The sequence below is a fragment of the Taeniopygia guttata genome, chromosome Z, assembly GCF_048771995.1.
Source record: "Taeniopygia guttata chromosome Z, bTaeGut7.mat, whole genome shotgun sequence".
Taxonomy (NCBI): domain Eukaryota; kingdom Metazoa; phylum Chordata; class Aves; order Passeriformes; family Estrildidae; genus Taeniopygia; species Taeniopygia guttata.
The window spans coordinates 78,521,888-78,539,233 of record NC_133063.1 but is presented as its reverse complement, the minus strand read 5'-3'; the positions used below and the strand labels follow the sequence as shown (position 1 = coordinate 78,539,233).

At 40.0% G+C, this 17,346-nt stretch overlaps 1 protein-coding gene across 2 annotated transcripts; it reads left to right on the top strand.

Annotated features, from left to right (window-relative positions):
- Window positions 1–5,789: 5,789 nt before the first annotated feature.
- Window positions 5,790–16,530, top strand: CZH5orf63 (chromosome Z C5orf63 homolog). 2 transcript variants are annotated; one of them, XM_032744306.3, is made up of 6 exons: window positions 5,790–5,929; window positions 7,943–8,073; window positions 10,887–11,007; window positions 13,693–13,749; window positions 14,507–14,720; window positions 15,995–16,530. In XM_032744306.3, exons 3-5 carry the CDS (start codon window positions 10,891–10,893, stop codon window positions 14,684–14,686), a joined length of 354 nt encoding a protein of 117 aa, XP_032600197.3. In that variant the 5' UTR covers window positions 5,790–5,929; window positions 7,943–8,073; window positions 10,887–10,890; the 3' UTR covers window positions 14,687–14,720; window positions 15,995–16,530. The 2 variants fall into 2 exon arrangements, with proteins under 2 accessions (XP_032600197.3, XP_072778188.1); XM_072922087.1 differs by lacking the exon at window positions 5,790–5,929 and having other exon boundaries at window positions 7,935–8,073.
- The last annotated feature ends 816 nt before the right edge of the window (window positions 16,531–17,346 follow it).

Genomic DNA, 17,346 nt, shown 5'->3' with positions numbered 1-17,346 from the left:
CCAGGCAGGAGTTAGCCCATCATGTGTCTCTCTGGAGTAGGAAAAAAAAAAAAAACAAACATTATTAGAAGCTCTGAATAGGGTTTGTGATCAGCCCCACTCAGAGATCCACACAACACTCCACAATTGACTTTTGCTGCTGTCAAACCAAGGTATTGAGATGTTTAAAGATTATCTGTAACTCAACACATTTTTTGTAACAAAAGGTTTTACACAGAAAGTCAGATCTCTCATCTGTGGAAAAAAATATCGTAACATCACATGCTAGATCACATTCTGGGTAGAAAAACAACAGGCAGGTAAAGGCCTAGCAGCAAATGAAGATGTTTTTCTGTGACCTTAGGTTCTTGTGTAAGAACAGTAAATCCACAAGGAAGGCATTCTCATGCTTTGGAAAAGTTCTCTGCAGGAGACAGACTCTATATGAATTTTGAAGCTGCACCCATTTGCCTTTGTTCATCTTCCATCTCACTGATAAAATAAAAATGTTATCATACAAATCACTCATCACATCCCTGGGCCTGGAAAATCCTCCGCAGCTGAACCACTATGAGGATTTTTCTCTATCAGGGTCAAATGCACCTTTCACTTTTAATTTTGGAATAATATTATAATTTATTTTAAACCAACGCGGAACACAACACTGCTGCTGTTATAATTAGCAAAAGAGAAAACACTTAACAGAAAATGTCCATGGCATTACAGGGAATGGGTTATAACATCTATGATGCTGGTAGTCAATCAATTATTTACTGGGTGGCAAATGGGGAAACAGCAGAAACAAAATTTCCTTAAAAAAAAAAAATCATGTGAATAGAATTTTTGTGCCACATGCTGACTTTGAGCTGCTAGCTAGGTTTAAAACTACTGTAATTTCAAATGTAAAAGCACAGCTTTTTTATTCAGGTGGACTTCAAAATACACAGTTTTAACACTAACACTTCTTGTTAGCTTTTTAGCAAAGGGGCAGAATATGACTTGTGTTTCACCATAAAATAATCAATTAGGAATAAAAGCAAAAATCAACTTCTGCATGATAGTAACCCTATCTTGCATTACTTTGAAAGAAGTGTTAAGAGTGTGAGGTATTAGAAGAAGAATCCATTTCCTTTAGAAACCCATATTATGTGGGAGAAAGTAAAAGAAACACATATGATATTAATTAGTACTTCATTACTGAACACATTGTGCAAAGCACATCATTAGCCTGAAAAATAAATTGTTCTTCATTTGAAGACCATAGCAGAGCCTCACACTCAGTCTTTTCCCTCATTTTCTTTCAAACTGTAAATGTTTTTTCAAGTGATGAGGCTTGCAGGGTTTTACAGGGAGAGGCCTTGAGAGACAAAGCATGGGAAGATATTTCTAGGAAGAAGGTATGAACATATAGGAGTAAAATGAAATTTCTGCTGTTCACTTTGTAATGCCAAACAAACGCTATTTGTTCACATATCACTTATGAGCAATCAAAGGGATAGTGAACATGTGATGGGAGAGTTTTGGGTAGCAAAGGGACTGCTGCAACCCTCCCATAATTTACATGGCCCAAAATCATACACATTATTTCACTGTCCTGTTATTCTTCAACTATATAATCTCAGAGATGAGGGGAGTAGGGCATTTGCAGACACCATCTACCAGAGCAGCCTTAATTTGTTTGAAAAATAAGTGTTTATCCTAGATCCCATAAAGACTTCCATTACCCTCAAATAATCTCCACTGAGCTGGAATGTATGTAAAGCAAATTTTACTATTAAAAAACTGCTAAACACAATTCAGTCTTAGCACTCAGAGCAACATACCACAATTTATTTTCTGTGCTGCATGCAAAAGAATGGCCTGACCCAAGACTTTTTAAAGGGAAGAGAAAGAATAGGATTGGTTTCCAATAGGCTCTGGCTTAGCCTGGAACCGAGTGCTCTCTTGGTGCTCAGTAAATTAATTTTTGGATACCATGTGTCACCATGGCAATGGTCCAATAGAAAACAGGAGATACAAAAATAAATTCAGAGTTCTGCTCAAATTGCTGTTATGCAATGTGTCAATTAACGTGTCACCATGTCTAATACTCAGATGATCCTTGAGCTAGCACACAGTGAAAAGTTCATGGGCAGGCAGTCCCTTCCCTTCTGCAGGTCATTTAGGAAAATGAAAATGCTTCTCCACTGGCATTCATCATTTAAGGAATGCATTATGGTTTTTTTTTAAAAAGCATATTCCTCAAGGTGCTTTTCCTCAGGCTAAGATCTCTAAAAGCTGTTCTTTTTACAGCAAAAAAAATTCTCTCATATTAGAATCAAATTCTCTAATACATTTTTCTGGCTCTGCTCCTTATTGAAGTTACTGAATGTGTGATGCTGTGATTATTTTTTCGATTTGTCACCTTTCCATACTCAGGTTACTAGAGCATTAAGAATTTCACTTTTCACAAAATTATTCCTTCCCCAAGCAGCCTGTTCCAATGCTTGATAATTCTTTCAGTGAAGAGTGTTTTAAACTTCATATCCTAAACCTCCCCTGGCCCAGCCTGAGGCCATTCCCTCTCCTCCTGTCCCTGTTTCTGGAGCAGAGCCTGACCCCCCTGTCTGTCCCCTCCTGTCAGGAGCTGTGCAGAGCCACAAGGTCCCCCCTGAGCCTCCTTTTCTCCAGGCTGAGCCCATTCCCAGCTCCCTCAGCCTCTCCTGGGGCTCCATTCCCTTCCCCAGGCTGAGCCCCTTCCCAGCTCCCTCAGCCTCTCCTGGGGCTCCATTCCCTTCCCAGCTCCGTTCCCTTCTCTGGCCACGCTCCAGCCCCTCAGTGTCCTCCTTGGAGTGAGGCGCTCAAAACTGACCCTGGGATTTGAGGCGTGGAATGGCTTTAAGCTGAAAAAGGGTAGATTTAACCCAGTTATTAGGAACAAATCTTTCCCTGGCAGGGTGGGCAGCCCTGGCACAGGGTGCCCAGAGCAGCTGGGGCTGCCCCTGGATCCCTGGCAGTGCCCAAGGCCAGGCTGGACACTGGGGCTGGAGCAGCTGGGACAGTGGGAGGTGTCCCTGCCATGGCTGGGGTGGCACTGGGTGGGCTTTGAGTTCCCCTCCAACCCAAATCCTTGTGTGATTTTGTGATTCTAACTCAAAATGACACGGAGAAATGAAATAGAAATCTGGAGGAGAACCAAATTGAATGCAATCCATCAGAGCATGACTTCTTTTTAGTTAGGATTGTGAAACCATGTCCACACTTTATTTAAGAGATATATTTATAAAGGGAAAAAATAAAAAAAAAAAATAAAAAAAGGAAGACATCATAGCATGGCACCTATGCAGGAAATTTAGCCATTGAGTCATAACTGCCCTTGAAATTTAAAGGCGTCCTTTGTGCCATAATGAAAACTAGTGTGGAGTTGCATTTCTTTCAGATGTCAGAACACATTTTTAAATATCAAACTTTACAGCAATCCATCTCACTCCTAAGCAAAGTGATAGTGAGACATGCTCTAAGTAAATTCTTTCTGCATCTGTCACTATGAAGATTAAGATTAATCTCATAAATACTGGATTAAAACCAAAGCTAATTTTGTGCTGAGATATCTACAGTGGTGTATCAAAAACCTGCCAAAACAAAACTGGTTAATTGTAAAACAGATGTTTGTAGCATAAGAAAACCTTTTTAAAAAAAAAAAAATTCTTTTTTTTCCCCATTTTTCAACTCTCTTTGTTTTGTTTTTCATACTTATACTGTATTATATACAACCTGATCTGAGGGTGGCACCAGTTTATACCTGAGTGCACAACAAGAAACACATCTGGCAGTGTAAGTAAATTTTGACTTGGCAGGAGCAGTCAGTGATTTGGTTAAGTGAACTGTCTTAGGCAACATGACAATCCTACTGAAACCAGGAAAGGAAGACAGCCAGATCCCTTCTTGCCTTCAGAAACAATTTAGTTTAAATAAACTGACCCGTTTTGGGAGCTGTCTCCTCCAAGCTGCTCTGGGAATTTTAGACACATGTCCCACAGAAGGATAGACCTGCTTTGGGAGCGAGAGGGATAAAATTAATCTGAGACTCTAAGATGTCAAGAACATGCTGATCTCTTTATTTAAACCTGCTTTCCAAGTTGCCTCTGCTTTCTCTCTGAATGTCCTCCCACCCTTTCTGAGAAAGTAAAAGCCAGGTGAGAGCCAGCTCAGCACTTCCCTTGTCAGGTCTGTCCTGTACCAGTGCCAAACACCAAAGCCTGACACTGGATTTTCTGATGCTGGGGGAGAAAAAAAGAGCAGCCAGTGTCAGCTGCCAGCATTACACCTCTGTTCAGCAGCAGGAATTAAGATAGTGCCTGAAAAGAAGTCACTAAGACCCTGAGCTGACTTGCCCTCATATTAATTTAAATGCCGGTTAATTACACGTGTCACATCAGCAGGGTAGGATTACTGCCCTGGAGAGCCTTTCCCCTAAGTGCCGTGCTTCTCAAAGCACAGATGAAGAAGAGAAGCTGACTTGAGCCTCTGCCCTAAAGATTTGTTTCCCACTCTCGGCCTAGGAACAGCTACTATGGCAAAACCAAAATCCTGGCAGAAATACAGCACTGTATGTAAGCATGAGCCTGCTGCTTTAGTTGCCCAGCAGTGGACACTTGATATTTTTTACTTAAAACTTTTCTGGGGAAAAGAAAATGAACACACCTGACAAGCTGACACACCTCAGAGTAGTCAAATGGAGCATCAAGAGCATCCTCTTAGCACCTGCCTTGGAGATATTTATATGCACTAATAAGATCCTGTCTCAGTCACCCCTAGACTAACAGGCCCAGCTCTTTCCCTGAGTGCTTTCATTGTTGTGACCTTTTGTTCTTTAATGATACCCTCCAATAATGTGGATTTTTTCCATTATACAGAATACCCCCCTGAGTGTGTGCCCAAATTCCACGTTGCAGGAGGATGGAGGATAAAATTTTGAGGCTGCTGCCCACTTTCTGGTAGACAACAGAAGGAATGGAGTGAGGGGAGTGGGGAAGATGCCAGCCAGGATTGTGCTCTGGAGGCAGAACTGGAGCAGTGCTGGTGCTGGCCATGGGGAGACTGATGGCTGTGGAGCCAACCAAGGCTTGTTGTTGCCAACACGCTCAGGAAAAGCAAGATGTGACAGGAAAAGGGGACATGCAGAACCAAAGCAGCACTCTTTTGAGACAAAAATCCTTGTTCTAGGAAAACACAAATAAAAGGCAGCATCGGCATGGAAGTGGCTATGAAATGGTGGCCAAAGGTTGATTTGTAGGGGGGGTGAGACCACAGAAGGGCGCAGGGCATCTCATCATCTGGACTTCCTTCTTTCCTTCCTTTCCTTTCTTTCTTTCCTTCCTCCCTCCCTCCCTTCCCCTTTTATCCAACCCTCCATGCACTCACAGCAGCAGCTCAGAGACTAACCAATTCCCATGGCAAGTCTCCAACTTACTAACAAAACGTCGTGACACCATTATTACTATTACTTACTATTTCCATTATTGCTACCGCATCACTATTACTGATCACCATTATTGCTACTACTATTACTATTAGCATTTTACTTTCTCTTGCGGACCTCGGCCGCCCCCTTCGCTGCCGGGGAGCGCTTCCCGAGCCCGTGTCGCTTCCTTCCCGTGGCGGAGCCGCGTCACAGCCGGTGCTGCCCGTTCCGGCGGAGCTCCCGCAGGTGGGTGCGGGACCGGCCGGACCGCCTGCGGCTCCTCGGGGCTTCACTCCTCGGGGGCTGCTTCCTCGCCATGCTCCCCCAAAGGGATTTGGCTTTTCGGGATGCGGCTGCCCCGGGATGCGGCTCCCCCGGGATGCGGCTGCCCCCGGGATGCGGCTCCCCCCGGGATGCGGCTCCCCCCGGGATGCGGATCCCCCCGGGATGCGGCTCCGCGGCCCCTCCGGAGCGGTGCCCCGGTTCCTGCGGAGGGTCCGGATACAGGTTTGCGAGTATCGGCATCACCAGCCGGGCTTGCTCCTTGCGGGGGATAAGGAGGAGGCCTCTGGATACACTGTACTCTGCTGGGCTCGCCGGCGGGGCTGGGGTGCCTTAGCTCAAAAGTTTCCGAAGAGAAATGTTTAAAATTCTTACTATGTATCTATCATGTACATAATTCGTACATCTGCATATATATATATATATATATATATATATATATATGCAGATGTACGAATATATATATATATATGTATATATGTATATATGTATATATGTATATATGTATATATATGTATATGTATATGTGTATGTGTATGTGTATGTATATGTATATGTATATGTATATGTGTATATGTGTATATGTGTATATGTGTATGTATATGTATATGTATATGTATATGTATATGTATATGTGTATATGTGTATATATATATATGTATATGTATATGTATATGTATATGTATATGTATATGTATATGTGTATGTGTATGTGTATGTGTATGTATATGTATATGTATATGTATATGTAAATGTATGTATATGTATATGTATATATATGTATATGTATATATATGTATGTATGTATGTGTATATATATATGTGTGTGTATATATACATGCATACATATATACATACACAATATATTTTTTATATATCTATATCTAATTTTTATTTATTTAATATTTTTTATTTAATATTTTTATATCTATTTATACACATAATATATTTTTATCTTTATTTTTCGCACATGTACACACACAAGTGCGTGTCTTTCACTCATGTATTACATTTAGATGCGTGCAAATATGTATCTTATATGTAAATATTATTTATAATATGTTTCATATTAATATATATTTTATGCATTTATAGGCATATCTGTAGATATATCTCTATATGTGTATGTGTATGCATATATGTGTGTATATATAACACATACATATATGTATATATGTATAAAGTAGAAACATTTATCTATAATTTATGTTAATATATGAGTATGTTTGTATATACATATAGATTAACATAAATTTGTATACATACACCTACAAATTTGTATGCATATATATATACTCATACAAATACTTGTATATTTGTATGAATATATGTATAGGTATATATTTATATCTCTGTAATATGTATATACTTAAAACATACAAGCTGTACATATAAATAAAATAGATACATAACACATAATAGACAAGGTCATTATATACATAATCAATATACAGTATCATTATATACATATATAGCATAATATACAGTATCATTAATATAATTTTTGATACAATACTCCAAAGCAATATTAAATGCTTTGGTGTATTGTATCAAATACAATTACAAATAATTACATATTAAAATGACCTTAATATGACCTATCTAAATAATAATATGTATTAATATCAGCAATATCTTAATATTTTAATATTATTGCTATATTTGCTAATATTATAATGTTATAGGAAGTGTAGCATCTAAGATATTAATATCATTTCATTAGATACATGGTTATATATAAAATATTGCATGCTCTGTTCTATGACATATATGTTATCCTCTACTATGCTATTACTACTATTATCTTTTAAACTCAGTTAGAAACTTTACATTATGGTAGCAGTGTGTTGTTTTGTGCAGGTTCTGTATCGTATTCAGAGCAGGCCATTGCAGCAACCTGTTTGGTGTAATTTAAATTATTTGGAATTTGGAGTGTGGCCCTGGAGCAGACTCTAGGATGCACACTCCTGGAGGGATGGCTGAACAAAATGTGTTACTCACTGGGATGGACTGACACTTCCATCTTTTCTGGGGTGGAATGCAGTGTCTGTGGCATTTTCCCCGGGTGACTGTACTTTGGAGGGGAAAATGCATGGAAACATGCATTGATTGCATAACATCACCCCACAGATATAACTGGTATTGCTGATATCTTTGAATTTCTGTTGCAAGAACCTGATTCTCCCTGAAATTCTAGAGTTGTGAGCATGTGCAGAAATACTTTCTTGTATTTTGCAGGCCTCCTTTGAATGCCTGGTGGGGTAAAAGCTGTGTGGGAATCTCCACAGCTGCAGGATTTGCTGTCCCCACTCACGTGGACTCCCTGGTCTGTGGCTGTGTCACCTATTTTCCTGCTCAGCATTTCCTTGGTAGGTAATCAAATGTAGACTACCAGAAAATGTAGTTTCCTTGATGGCCATAGCTGGTTTTGAATGAGGGACAACAGGAGATAGGTGTGTTAAATGCCATCAACATGCATTCTGATATTTGCACCTACTTGCTCCCCCCATTCTCTTTCAGATGTTACTTAAAAGGTAAAGACTTCAAGAACAAAACCATCCATGCTTGTCTTTTCCTTGATTGATGCCAAGATTAAGTTTATACAGATACTTTCCTCATCTAAATAATGGATGGTTTTAGTGTCACAGCTTACTTTTCCTGCAGATGAGGATTTATTGTGCGATGGAAATTCTGTTAATGGGAATTGAGTCCAACTTGGCTTTGCAAAGTAGAGGATGGGCCAAGTCCAGACTGAAAAGAATAATTTGTTAAGTATGTAGCATTGTGGTGTAGGGGAAGGTAAATTCTCAAGTTTGCAAGCATCCTTTTTTGCATTTATGTATTCGTTTTTTCCCCTGAAGCAAATCTTTATAACTGGGGGTTGTCTAGAGAATAATGACATGGGAAGTTTTGTTCATTTTAGTGTCTTTGGTATAATTTTGCTTAGGTGAATAAATAGACAGGCAGGACACTGTTTTCTTTAGGTTATTTATAAAAGCAGCCAGCCAGTCTCATGTTAGCCCTGGAAACAGCAGATCCTTTCCTCAGTAGCAGTACTGGTCAGTGAAGATTTGCTGCTGGATTCTGAATGTAGAATTTCTTGTAATATCATAAAATCGGTGTGGAAGTTAAGGCACTGCTGGCTGATTTGTTTTTGGTTTTGTTTTTGTTTTTTTTTTTTTTTGTTTGGGTTTTTTTGATGGTTTTTGTTTGGTTTTGGGGTGGTTTTTTGTTTTGTTTTTGGGGTGGTTTTTTGTTTTGTTTTGGGGTTTTTTTTCTGGTTTGTTTGTTTGTTTGTTTGTTTGCTTGGGGAGGTTTTTTTTGTTGGTCTCAGCTCTTAGGTACTGATAATGTTTTATTCATTCCCCTTCAGCTGATGTTTTGGTAGGAGTTGTCCTCAGGAAAACAGAGCATGGAGGGATGAAAAAGGGACCATATAGGACTGAACTGGAGCTGTTTTATGCACATATATGTGTGAAGGGAGAATGTGATGTGTGGAAATCTGGGCTTTATTCATTGTGCTAACCACATAACAATTGTAGCACATCATTTTTATTTGGAAGACTTGCTAGGCTGGCAACAAATGCATTCTTAAAAAACTTGCCAGAAAGCAGACCTCTTCCCCTCCCACCACCAATTTTTTATCTTGCATTTGAGCAGGCCAGCATGCTGTAAGTACTTCATGCCAAAACTGCATCCATTCTGAACTTCCATTTATTGTGGGTTTAAAATTCATCTACATCTGACTGAGGCTCTTCCTGTCGTCCTGATCTGCATTTTTCCAAAAGGTTCCAAGCTTGTCCATACAGTTAACATGCAAAATCACAGGCAGTTCTATTTCCACCTTGCTGAGTGAAACAAATGCAGTAGCTGTCAAGGACTGTGACCTTTGGCAGTGTGTGCTGTGCCAGTCACTGCTCAGTGACAGGAATTTTTCTGCTCTGCCCCTTGCAGCTGACTCTTACGAATAGCTGCTGTCTTTTGGCTGTGCAGGAAGGTTGGTGGAGCAGTGCCCTGTCACCAATTTGATTTTTTCTTGTGGTTGTGCCTTAGAAATACAGCTTTAAGGTTTAGAGTCCACTGCAGTGCTCTTCCTTAGTGGTTATTCTGGATAAACTGTCCTGTTAAAAGGAAGCTTTGTGATTTTGTTACTGGGAGATCCAGTGAGGCAGAAGAACACTGGGCTCTTTTTTTACTGAACATCCCAAACCGTGCCTAGCAGTCCTGCTCACTCTTAAGCTGAAATTGGAACATCACATTGTATGTTTAGCTTTAGATAATAGATCTACAGGTAACTCAGGCCTGAAACTGAGCATAAACAATTTGGCATTGGGTAAAAAGGATTCAGTTTGGTTTTCCCACTGTAAATTCTGATGTCAGGTGTCATGTCTGCTGGTAATCACTATGCAGACTCCCTTTGGCTTCCCCTCGGTCCTAAAATGCCTTGTAGAGGTCATGTTAAGACAAAAGTTTGGAGGAAGCAGTGTTGCTATTAATGGCATTATGAACAGGTGTCTTCAAGACTCCAACGTGGCGCCCTTCAATAACACTTTATTTATTTAAACCCTCTCAAAGGAATCACAAACCCATCAATCAAGTTGCTGTTGCAGGGAGGACTCGGAGCAGTGTGAATGCTTTTAATGTTACCAAGTTAAATCAACTTGGCCACAGCTTTTTACTCACTGCAGAGCACATTGTATTAGTATTCTGATTAGGTACAGATTAGGTTTTTTGATGGAATAATTCGGGTAAGTAGACTATGTCAAACACTGCAGCAAGATTACAGAGGTTCAAAGCACGGCACTTTGCATTTTTAAATATGTAATTCCAGCTGGCATCTGTGGAGCTGGAACAGCATAATGCATTTATGTCAGCATTTGTGTTAGGGAATTTAAAGGAGGCATTTCGACAAGAAAACGTAGGTGGTTTGTTGTTCTTTCTTCCTTTTTTAATGGAATTGCTGGTTTTTGAGCTGCACAATGTTTCTGGCCTGCCACATAGCAAACCACCTCCCTGATGAATGTGTTGATACCGTGAGCATAAAAACCCTGGGATGAATGTTTTGGCTGTGTGTGATTTAGAGCCGCCACAGAAGCGTTGCGTTTATCCTGACATTAAATTTCATGAGCTATAACTTGGCGCAAAACAGCTCAGAGTTTTATTTTTTTCTGCCTGAAAACAGGAGGATGGTGCTCTGTTTTCTGAGCAGAGCCCTGCCACGAGCCAGGCATTCACCCAGCCCACTGGGGAGACAACTCTGCTCAGCCAGCGCAAATAAGCCAGTGTTGACTTTATACACCAAGGTAAGAGCTGTTCATACAATAAAACTGGGCAAGACTGTGTGTTTGTCAGCTCTGATACACAGGAATTACAGATTAAATGGCTAGTCCTTGCCTTTTTTTCCGCCCCTTCAAAGTAGTGTTCAGCATTTCACTTAGTGGGTTTCTGCACACCAGGCTTTGCTGCACAGTCCTGCTCTCATTGTAGCAAGCAAGAATTAGCAATCAACAAATATTTCAGGACAGTTTTGCCTCTGTGACTCTATGGTTCATTTACTAGTTGAAGATTTGGCCCAGCTGCCAGTGTTTCACCCTGAAAATGGAGGACAGACATGAATTGTTATACACAACCTGCCAACCACAAGCTTCAACAGTCAAAGCAAGCTCTTCAAAGTGCTCATGCTTAATTTCAGCACCACCTGTGAGACTGTAAATTGTATCCAATTAGTGCTGGGAGCATGTGAGGGGAAAGTAGATTTTCTTTTACCCCCTTTTTTGCTTTATTGGCAGCTGATAAAACATGGATAGGATTCCTAGGCATGTTTAGAAAACAGATGAGATGAGCAGGGAGGGTCATTTGTGGACTGTCACATTCCATGAATGGTTTTCAGTTATTATTTGCATAGTTCTGCAGTTTTATAAAGGATGGTACATGGGGGTTATACTGAATTTATATGGTTGTTGAAGCTTTCAAGAGAATAGCTACAAATGCAAAGCACTGAGAGCGCTGACATCAGTGTGGTGGTTTTAGATATGATTAAAATAATTTCCTCCTCCTGCATAGTGTTTTTTCATTCCATCTGTAACCATACAGGAGTGTTTAAACTGTGTGACAAATGAATAGGTTAAAAATAATAGGTCAGCATCCATTTATTAATCAGAACTATACTTTAAAGTTGCAGCTTTCTCTCCCCCTGCCCAGCTCAGTCTCAACGCATTCGTAATTCAAATGGGGTAAGGTAGGGATTAATGCTCTTACCTTTGGGTTAATAATTGGAAAAAAAATTCTCTTTGTGTCTTACAATTCCTAACTAGTAAGGCACTGTGTGAAATCAAATTTTCTAGTAGCAGATTTCCAGCAGTTCTCTGAAATGGCCTTTTGTTGAAGGTGCTTTTTAGCATTATTCTAAATGTTTACTGCTAACTTTAAATGTTCAGTGGCAATTGCAAAGAAAAGCACAGTCTATAAAAAAAAATCTAATATACACTATCTTATGCTAATTTGACCCCTTGTTTGCCTCCTTATTTTTAGTAAGGAATAAAGAGGAGGAGAAAGCAGAAGGGAGTTATGACTTCTGAATAAACTGATAGGAGCTACCAAATGGGTTTCCCTTGTTTCCCCTTTTATGCATTTGTGCAACATTTGCTTACATAAATCTACTTCTAGAAAATATTTCACTGTTTGTTAAAATAATTCAGCTTTGACTTTACACCAGTACCACCTAGTGCTTAAGCTTGCCATGAGAGTAAAACCACGTTTGTTTCCCAAAAGTTAGCCTCCTTTGCCAGATGTATTTGTGTGCCTGGTGTGTTGGGAAGCTCTCCACAGGCCTAGAGGAGCCAAGTGTGTCCTGTTTTAGCTGGAAGGAGCCTGGTGTGTTAGAAAACTGATGTGCAGGGTTCTGGATCAGTTCAGATACACCAGTATCTGTTAGACCAGTCCCTCCAAAAGCAACCAGGACTATGAAGCACACAGCACTTCAGTGTCCTGCATAGGTTTTCAGAGCTTAAGGACTTGTCCATGTGGCAAAGGCAATTTAGATTAGATATAAATAAAAGTAGAGTTTTTAATCCAAAGGAATTCACGTGCAGGAAATGAAAAGTAGCTGTTTCAGATTCACATTTAAACAGGCTTTAAGAAGATTTTTCAGTGGGGGAAGGAGAAGAAGGTTTGTTCCAGCTGTGGAAGGTGTTTTGGGGCAGAGGGACAGAGAGATCATGTTCACCTCCATATACTTTGCCATGTGAATTATGGGCTAAATTCTGCTTTTGCAAACATTGGAGCAATGCCTTCATGCGAGTTACTTCTTCAGTTACAGCCTGGGTGGTCAGCAGAACCCAGATGGAGGAGTTTTCAAAAATGTGAGGGTTTTTTGACTTCATCACAGGTCAAAACACTGCATCTGTTTGCCAGTTCTCCACACTGGAGGTTACTCTCCTTCCAGCTCTGCAGTTTGGAGGATCCTGCTTAAATTCTTCCAGGCAAAGCTACCCAGTCTTAAATTGCCTTCTTTTCCCATTTGAACTGAGCCGTGTGTCTTGATCTGAGACAGGCTGGAAGTTGCTCGTGGGGCTTTTCTCATTCCTCTTTTAGCAGGAATGGCCCCTGCATCTGTCATAATTTGGTGATGACATCACTTTGAATATTCATTGCTGACCAAAATGAGGGGTCTCTGCAAGACCTTTCAGTTCATTCCTTTGGATCAGCTTTTAGAAGACTATTCATTTCCTCCATGAGAAATGGAATAGCAAATGTAAAATAATTAAATTTAGTGGCTGGATAGTTTGTTGGGGTTTTTTTTTATTTCTTTCATCCATATTGCACTGATAAGTAATGTTTTAGAAAGCCCTAAGACAGGGTACTTGATGCAGGGAAGGGAACCTGAATTTACAGTAATGAATGCTCCTGTCTGTGTGTGTTATTTCATAGTACAAACAACTTTTGTGTTTTACTGCATGGTTTAAGCTACTCTGAATGTTTCCATTTAGAAACCATGCCCTCTGTGTGATGAAGCAAAAGAAGTTCTTGAGCCATACAAGAGAAGGGTAATGTATGGAAATTCTGTATATGTTTTCTATATGGAAAGAACAGTTAATCAGGATTCTTTCTTTGTAAAAAGAAAATTGCTTGGATTTATTTGCATCTGTTATTCTTTCATGGATGACCTCTTCAAGACAATTTCAGTGCTGATTTACATAAAACTCATTATCCAAAAGCATTTTGTGATAATGCTACTCAAATAAGTACTGGCAAACTAAACCAATATACACCATGTTGCAGTAGTTCTTGAAAACACTCCTTCTGTAAATACTGTTGCTTTGTCTGAAGGAGGAGTTTGCAACTTTTATGAGCCAGGATGTAATTTGAGAAGGAGGTGACTAAGTGGGGCTTTGAATATTTGAAGTATGTGACTGCAATTTTTGCCATTTTTCAACCGGGTTTTGATCTCTCTGTTGAAGGATGAAAGGTTTATTGGCTGCATTGAGAGCTGTTGCACTCTGCTGCCTGTTTTATTCCCAGCTGCGTGTTTGTTGAGGTTTCTGCCCACAGGAGAATGGTTCTGCACAGTGGAGCAAGAATATTCTGGGCTAGGGAGAGAGTCCCTTGTGGAGAGGCAGCCAAGGGTTGTGACTACATATATTTTGTACTCAAAAAAGCAGGCCCTTATCTACAACACAAAGAACAACCCTACAAGCTTCAAGAAAACCGCCTTGCATTTCTGAGGAAAGCACTGATCAGAAGACAAGCAGGTATTGGTTTTTAGTGTCCAGTAGGAACTGACATATTTCTTCTCTGCCACAGTTTATTCTGCAGGAGGTGGATATTACCCTTCCAGAGAACTCAGCGTGGTATGATAAATACAAATATGACATACCTGTTTTTCACTTAAATGGGAAGTTCCTAATGAAGCATCGTGTCGACATTCAAAAATTTGAGGACCAACTTAGGAAGCTGGAATTGCAAAATGAGAGAAACCAGTGAAGAAAATGCAGCTGCTCTGATGCAGATCTCAAAGGTGAAAAGAACTGTTTGAAAATAATCCCATATTCGTTATGTGACCTTAAATTTCTTAGGACATATGAGTCTGGGACACTGGAGTGACTTGTGTTCTGTTTTGTGTTTATCACCCAGCCCAGCTGCACCAGGGGCTGCCTTTTCTGTGCTGTTCATTTGCTGGTGTTTTCACTGACAGAATAAAAGCTGCTCCATAACAGCAGATAAAGTAAACTCTGTTAGTATGGGGTTGGCATGGCCAGGTTTGGGTAGTGGGGGTAGTACTGGGGTGATTCTCTGAGAAGCTGCTGGAAGCCTCCCCTGTGTCCAGCTTGAGCCAGGCAGCTCCAGGATGGATCCTCTGGCCACCTCCTCAATGATGAGGAAGGAAGAAGGAGAGAATGTTTAATAAAATGACTGCAAACCCCGTTTTTCCATCTCTCTGAAAATTGAGAGTGAAGTTAAGCCTTGGAAGGAGGGAAGGGTGGGATAAAGGAGTGCTAAAGATTTAGTTTCCTTTCTCTTTATCCTACTGTGATTTGATTGATAATAAACTAATTTCCCTAAGTCTCTGTTGCCTGTGACAGTGATCAGTGACTGATCTCTCTCTGTGTTCCCATCCCAACCCATGAGCCTTTTATTGTATTTTCCCTCCTCTGCCCAGCTGGTGAAGGGACTTGATAGGGTGACTTTTGTGGGTGTGTGGCATCCAGCCAGGATCAGTGTTTGAAAGATGATTAGCACATGTAGAAGTAGATTAGACTGTAGATGTGTAGAATTCCTTGAAGAAGTCTAGGAGCCTATCCTAAATGATAATTCAAAGTAGAAAATAGAGCATTTACTGTTAAATTAAAAGGACACTCAATTAAAGACCACACACTCTCACTGGAATTGTCATCGTCACAATTTGATACAGTTATTGCTAACACCTAACACTGAACAGTTTATTTTTCACATTTCAGTTCTGTCTTCCACACAGCTGCAAATCCGTTTATCATGTGACAAAAATGCCATTTTTTCAAGGATTGCTGCAGTTAGATTAGTTACATTAGTTACATAGGCAATGCAGGCCTGTGAAGGAGACACAATGCCCAAGTTAAACATATTTTCAGGAAGAAGAGAATGACAGATTCAGGAAAAGACAACCATTTCAGGTTAAATAATCTGTAACAGACTGGAAAAAGATGCTGGTATTTTTGATGTATTTAACAAATTCTTTAACACAGAAACTAATCCCTACCTGCTGCATTTTCATTCTTCTTATCATGGTGATACTCACTCTTTTCTTCTCACTAGGAATTTAAGCAGGCTCACTTGAGAGATGTGTCTTCACAGAGGGAAGAATCCAGATGCAATGCCTGGCTGGAACACCAAAGTGAAATAAAGCAACATTCAAGACTCTTAAGTTTTGGAGAATTGTTTAATAAGTCAGCTGATCTGCTGTGGTGAAAATGGACTGTTCCTTCATGGCCTCATCCTGCAGAGTCTTTAGCATTTAACAAATAATTTGCAATCTAGTTTTGATGTATACCCCAATATGAAAAATTTCCGGGGAGGAGAGAGTCAGAAATTAAAACTTCCAGCTTAACAGCTTCACTCCACTCAGGTTCTGAAACTATCCAAGAATTCTCAGGAGGGAGACCTGTGCCATTTTTTTAGCAGAGAACTTGAGGTAAGATCAGCCAGATCATGGATCCACAATGTTTTTCATCACCATTATCAGAAGAACAGAGACAAACATTTCTATGCTTTCTGCAGTTCATAATGCTGCAGTCAAAGTTCTAACTGTTCCACGGGTTACTGTTAAATAAAAGATCTGAATTATCTCTCTATCAGCAAGTGCTAGTTGCCTTTCTTCTATGATTTGAGATGGTTTCAGAGGGCCCAGGTTTTTTCCTTACTGGGGTTTTGTGATAAGAGAACTGCATAGTACACTTGTCAACCACAGCTCAAGTGCTCTTCTAATATGTAACAGCATTATCTCAAAGATAGGGACAACAGAGGTCATGTGGACTTGCCCCATTTCCGAAAATACATAACTGACAGAGACTGGCAGAACTCTCAGGGAGGTTTTTGCCTCTGTTTTATTTTAGTAAGGTCTGTTTTGGGAAGGAGAAAAAGAAAAAAAAGGAAGCTAAAACCAAACTTCTTAATAATTTTAGAGTTGATTAATCCCTGTTTCCTTTTCCTGTCATACTGAAGATTTTCCTCTGTGGCCACATACTTTTTCCCCCACTTATTTTGTAAAGTGAATGATAACAGGATTTCCTTGATAACTTTTGTCCATTTTGTTGCTTTTGTGAGTGAGATTGTGCTTTTCCATTTCCATTAAGGTTGTGCTGCCAAAAACCTTCCAGTGGCTTTACTGTTCTGCACTTTTAAGAGAGTGGAAAACTTCTTCTCATCAGTTTGGACACAGGGACAGGAGGTGGGAATGTGTCAATATGGAGTGTTGGTGGCAAAGCCTCACCTTCATTTTCCAAATGCAAAAAGGATGCATCCTATATAAATTTGAGGGGTTTATTTCCCTTCTTGAATGTTAGAAATGCAGCAGACTCCCAGCACATGCATCTCTCTAATCAAATGTGTTAAAGTATAACACAGATATTGAAATGAGACAGTATATGCCCCTGATGAATATATATTTA

Coding starts and splice junctions, on each gene's coding strand:
- CZH5orf63 (XM_032744306.3), top strand. CDS start 10,891: ATGGTGCTCTGTTTTCTGAGCAGAGCCCTGCCACGAGCCAGGCATTCA. Junction 11,008..13,692: donor TGTTGACTTTATACACCAAG/GTAAGAGCTGTT, acceptor GTTTCCATTTAG/AAACCATGCCCTCTGTGTGA. Junction 13,750..14,506: donor TTGAGCCATACAAGAGAAGG/GTAATGTATGGA, acceptor TCTCTGCCACAG/TTTATTCTGCAGGAGGTGGA.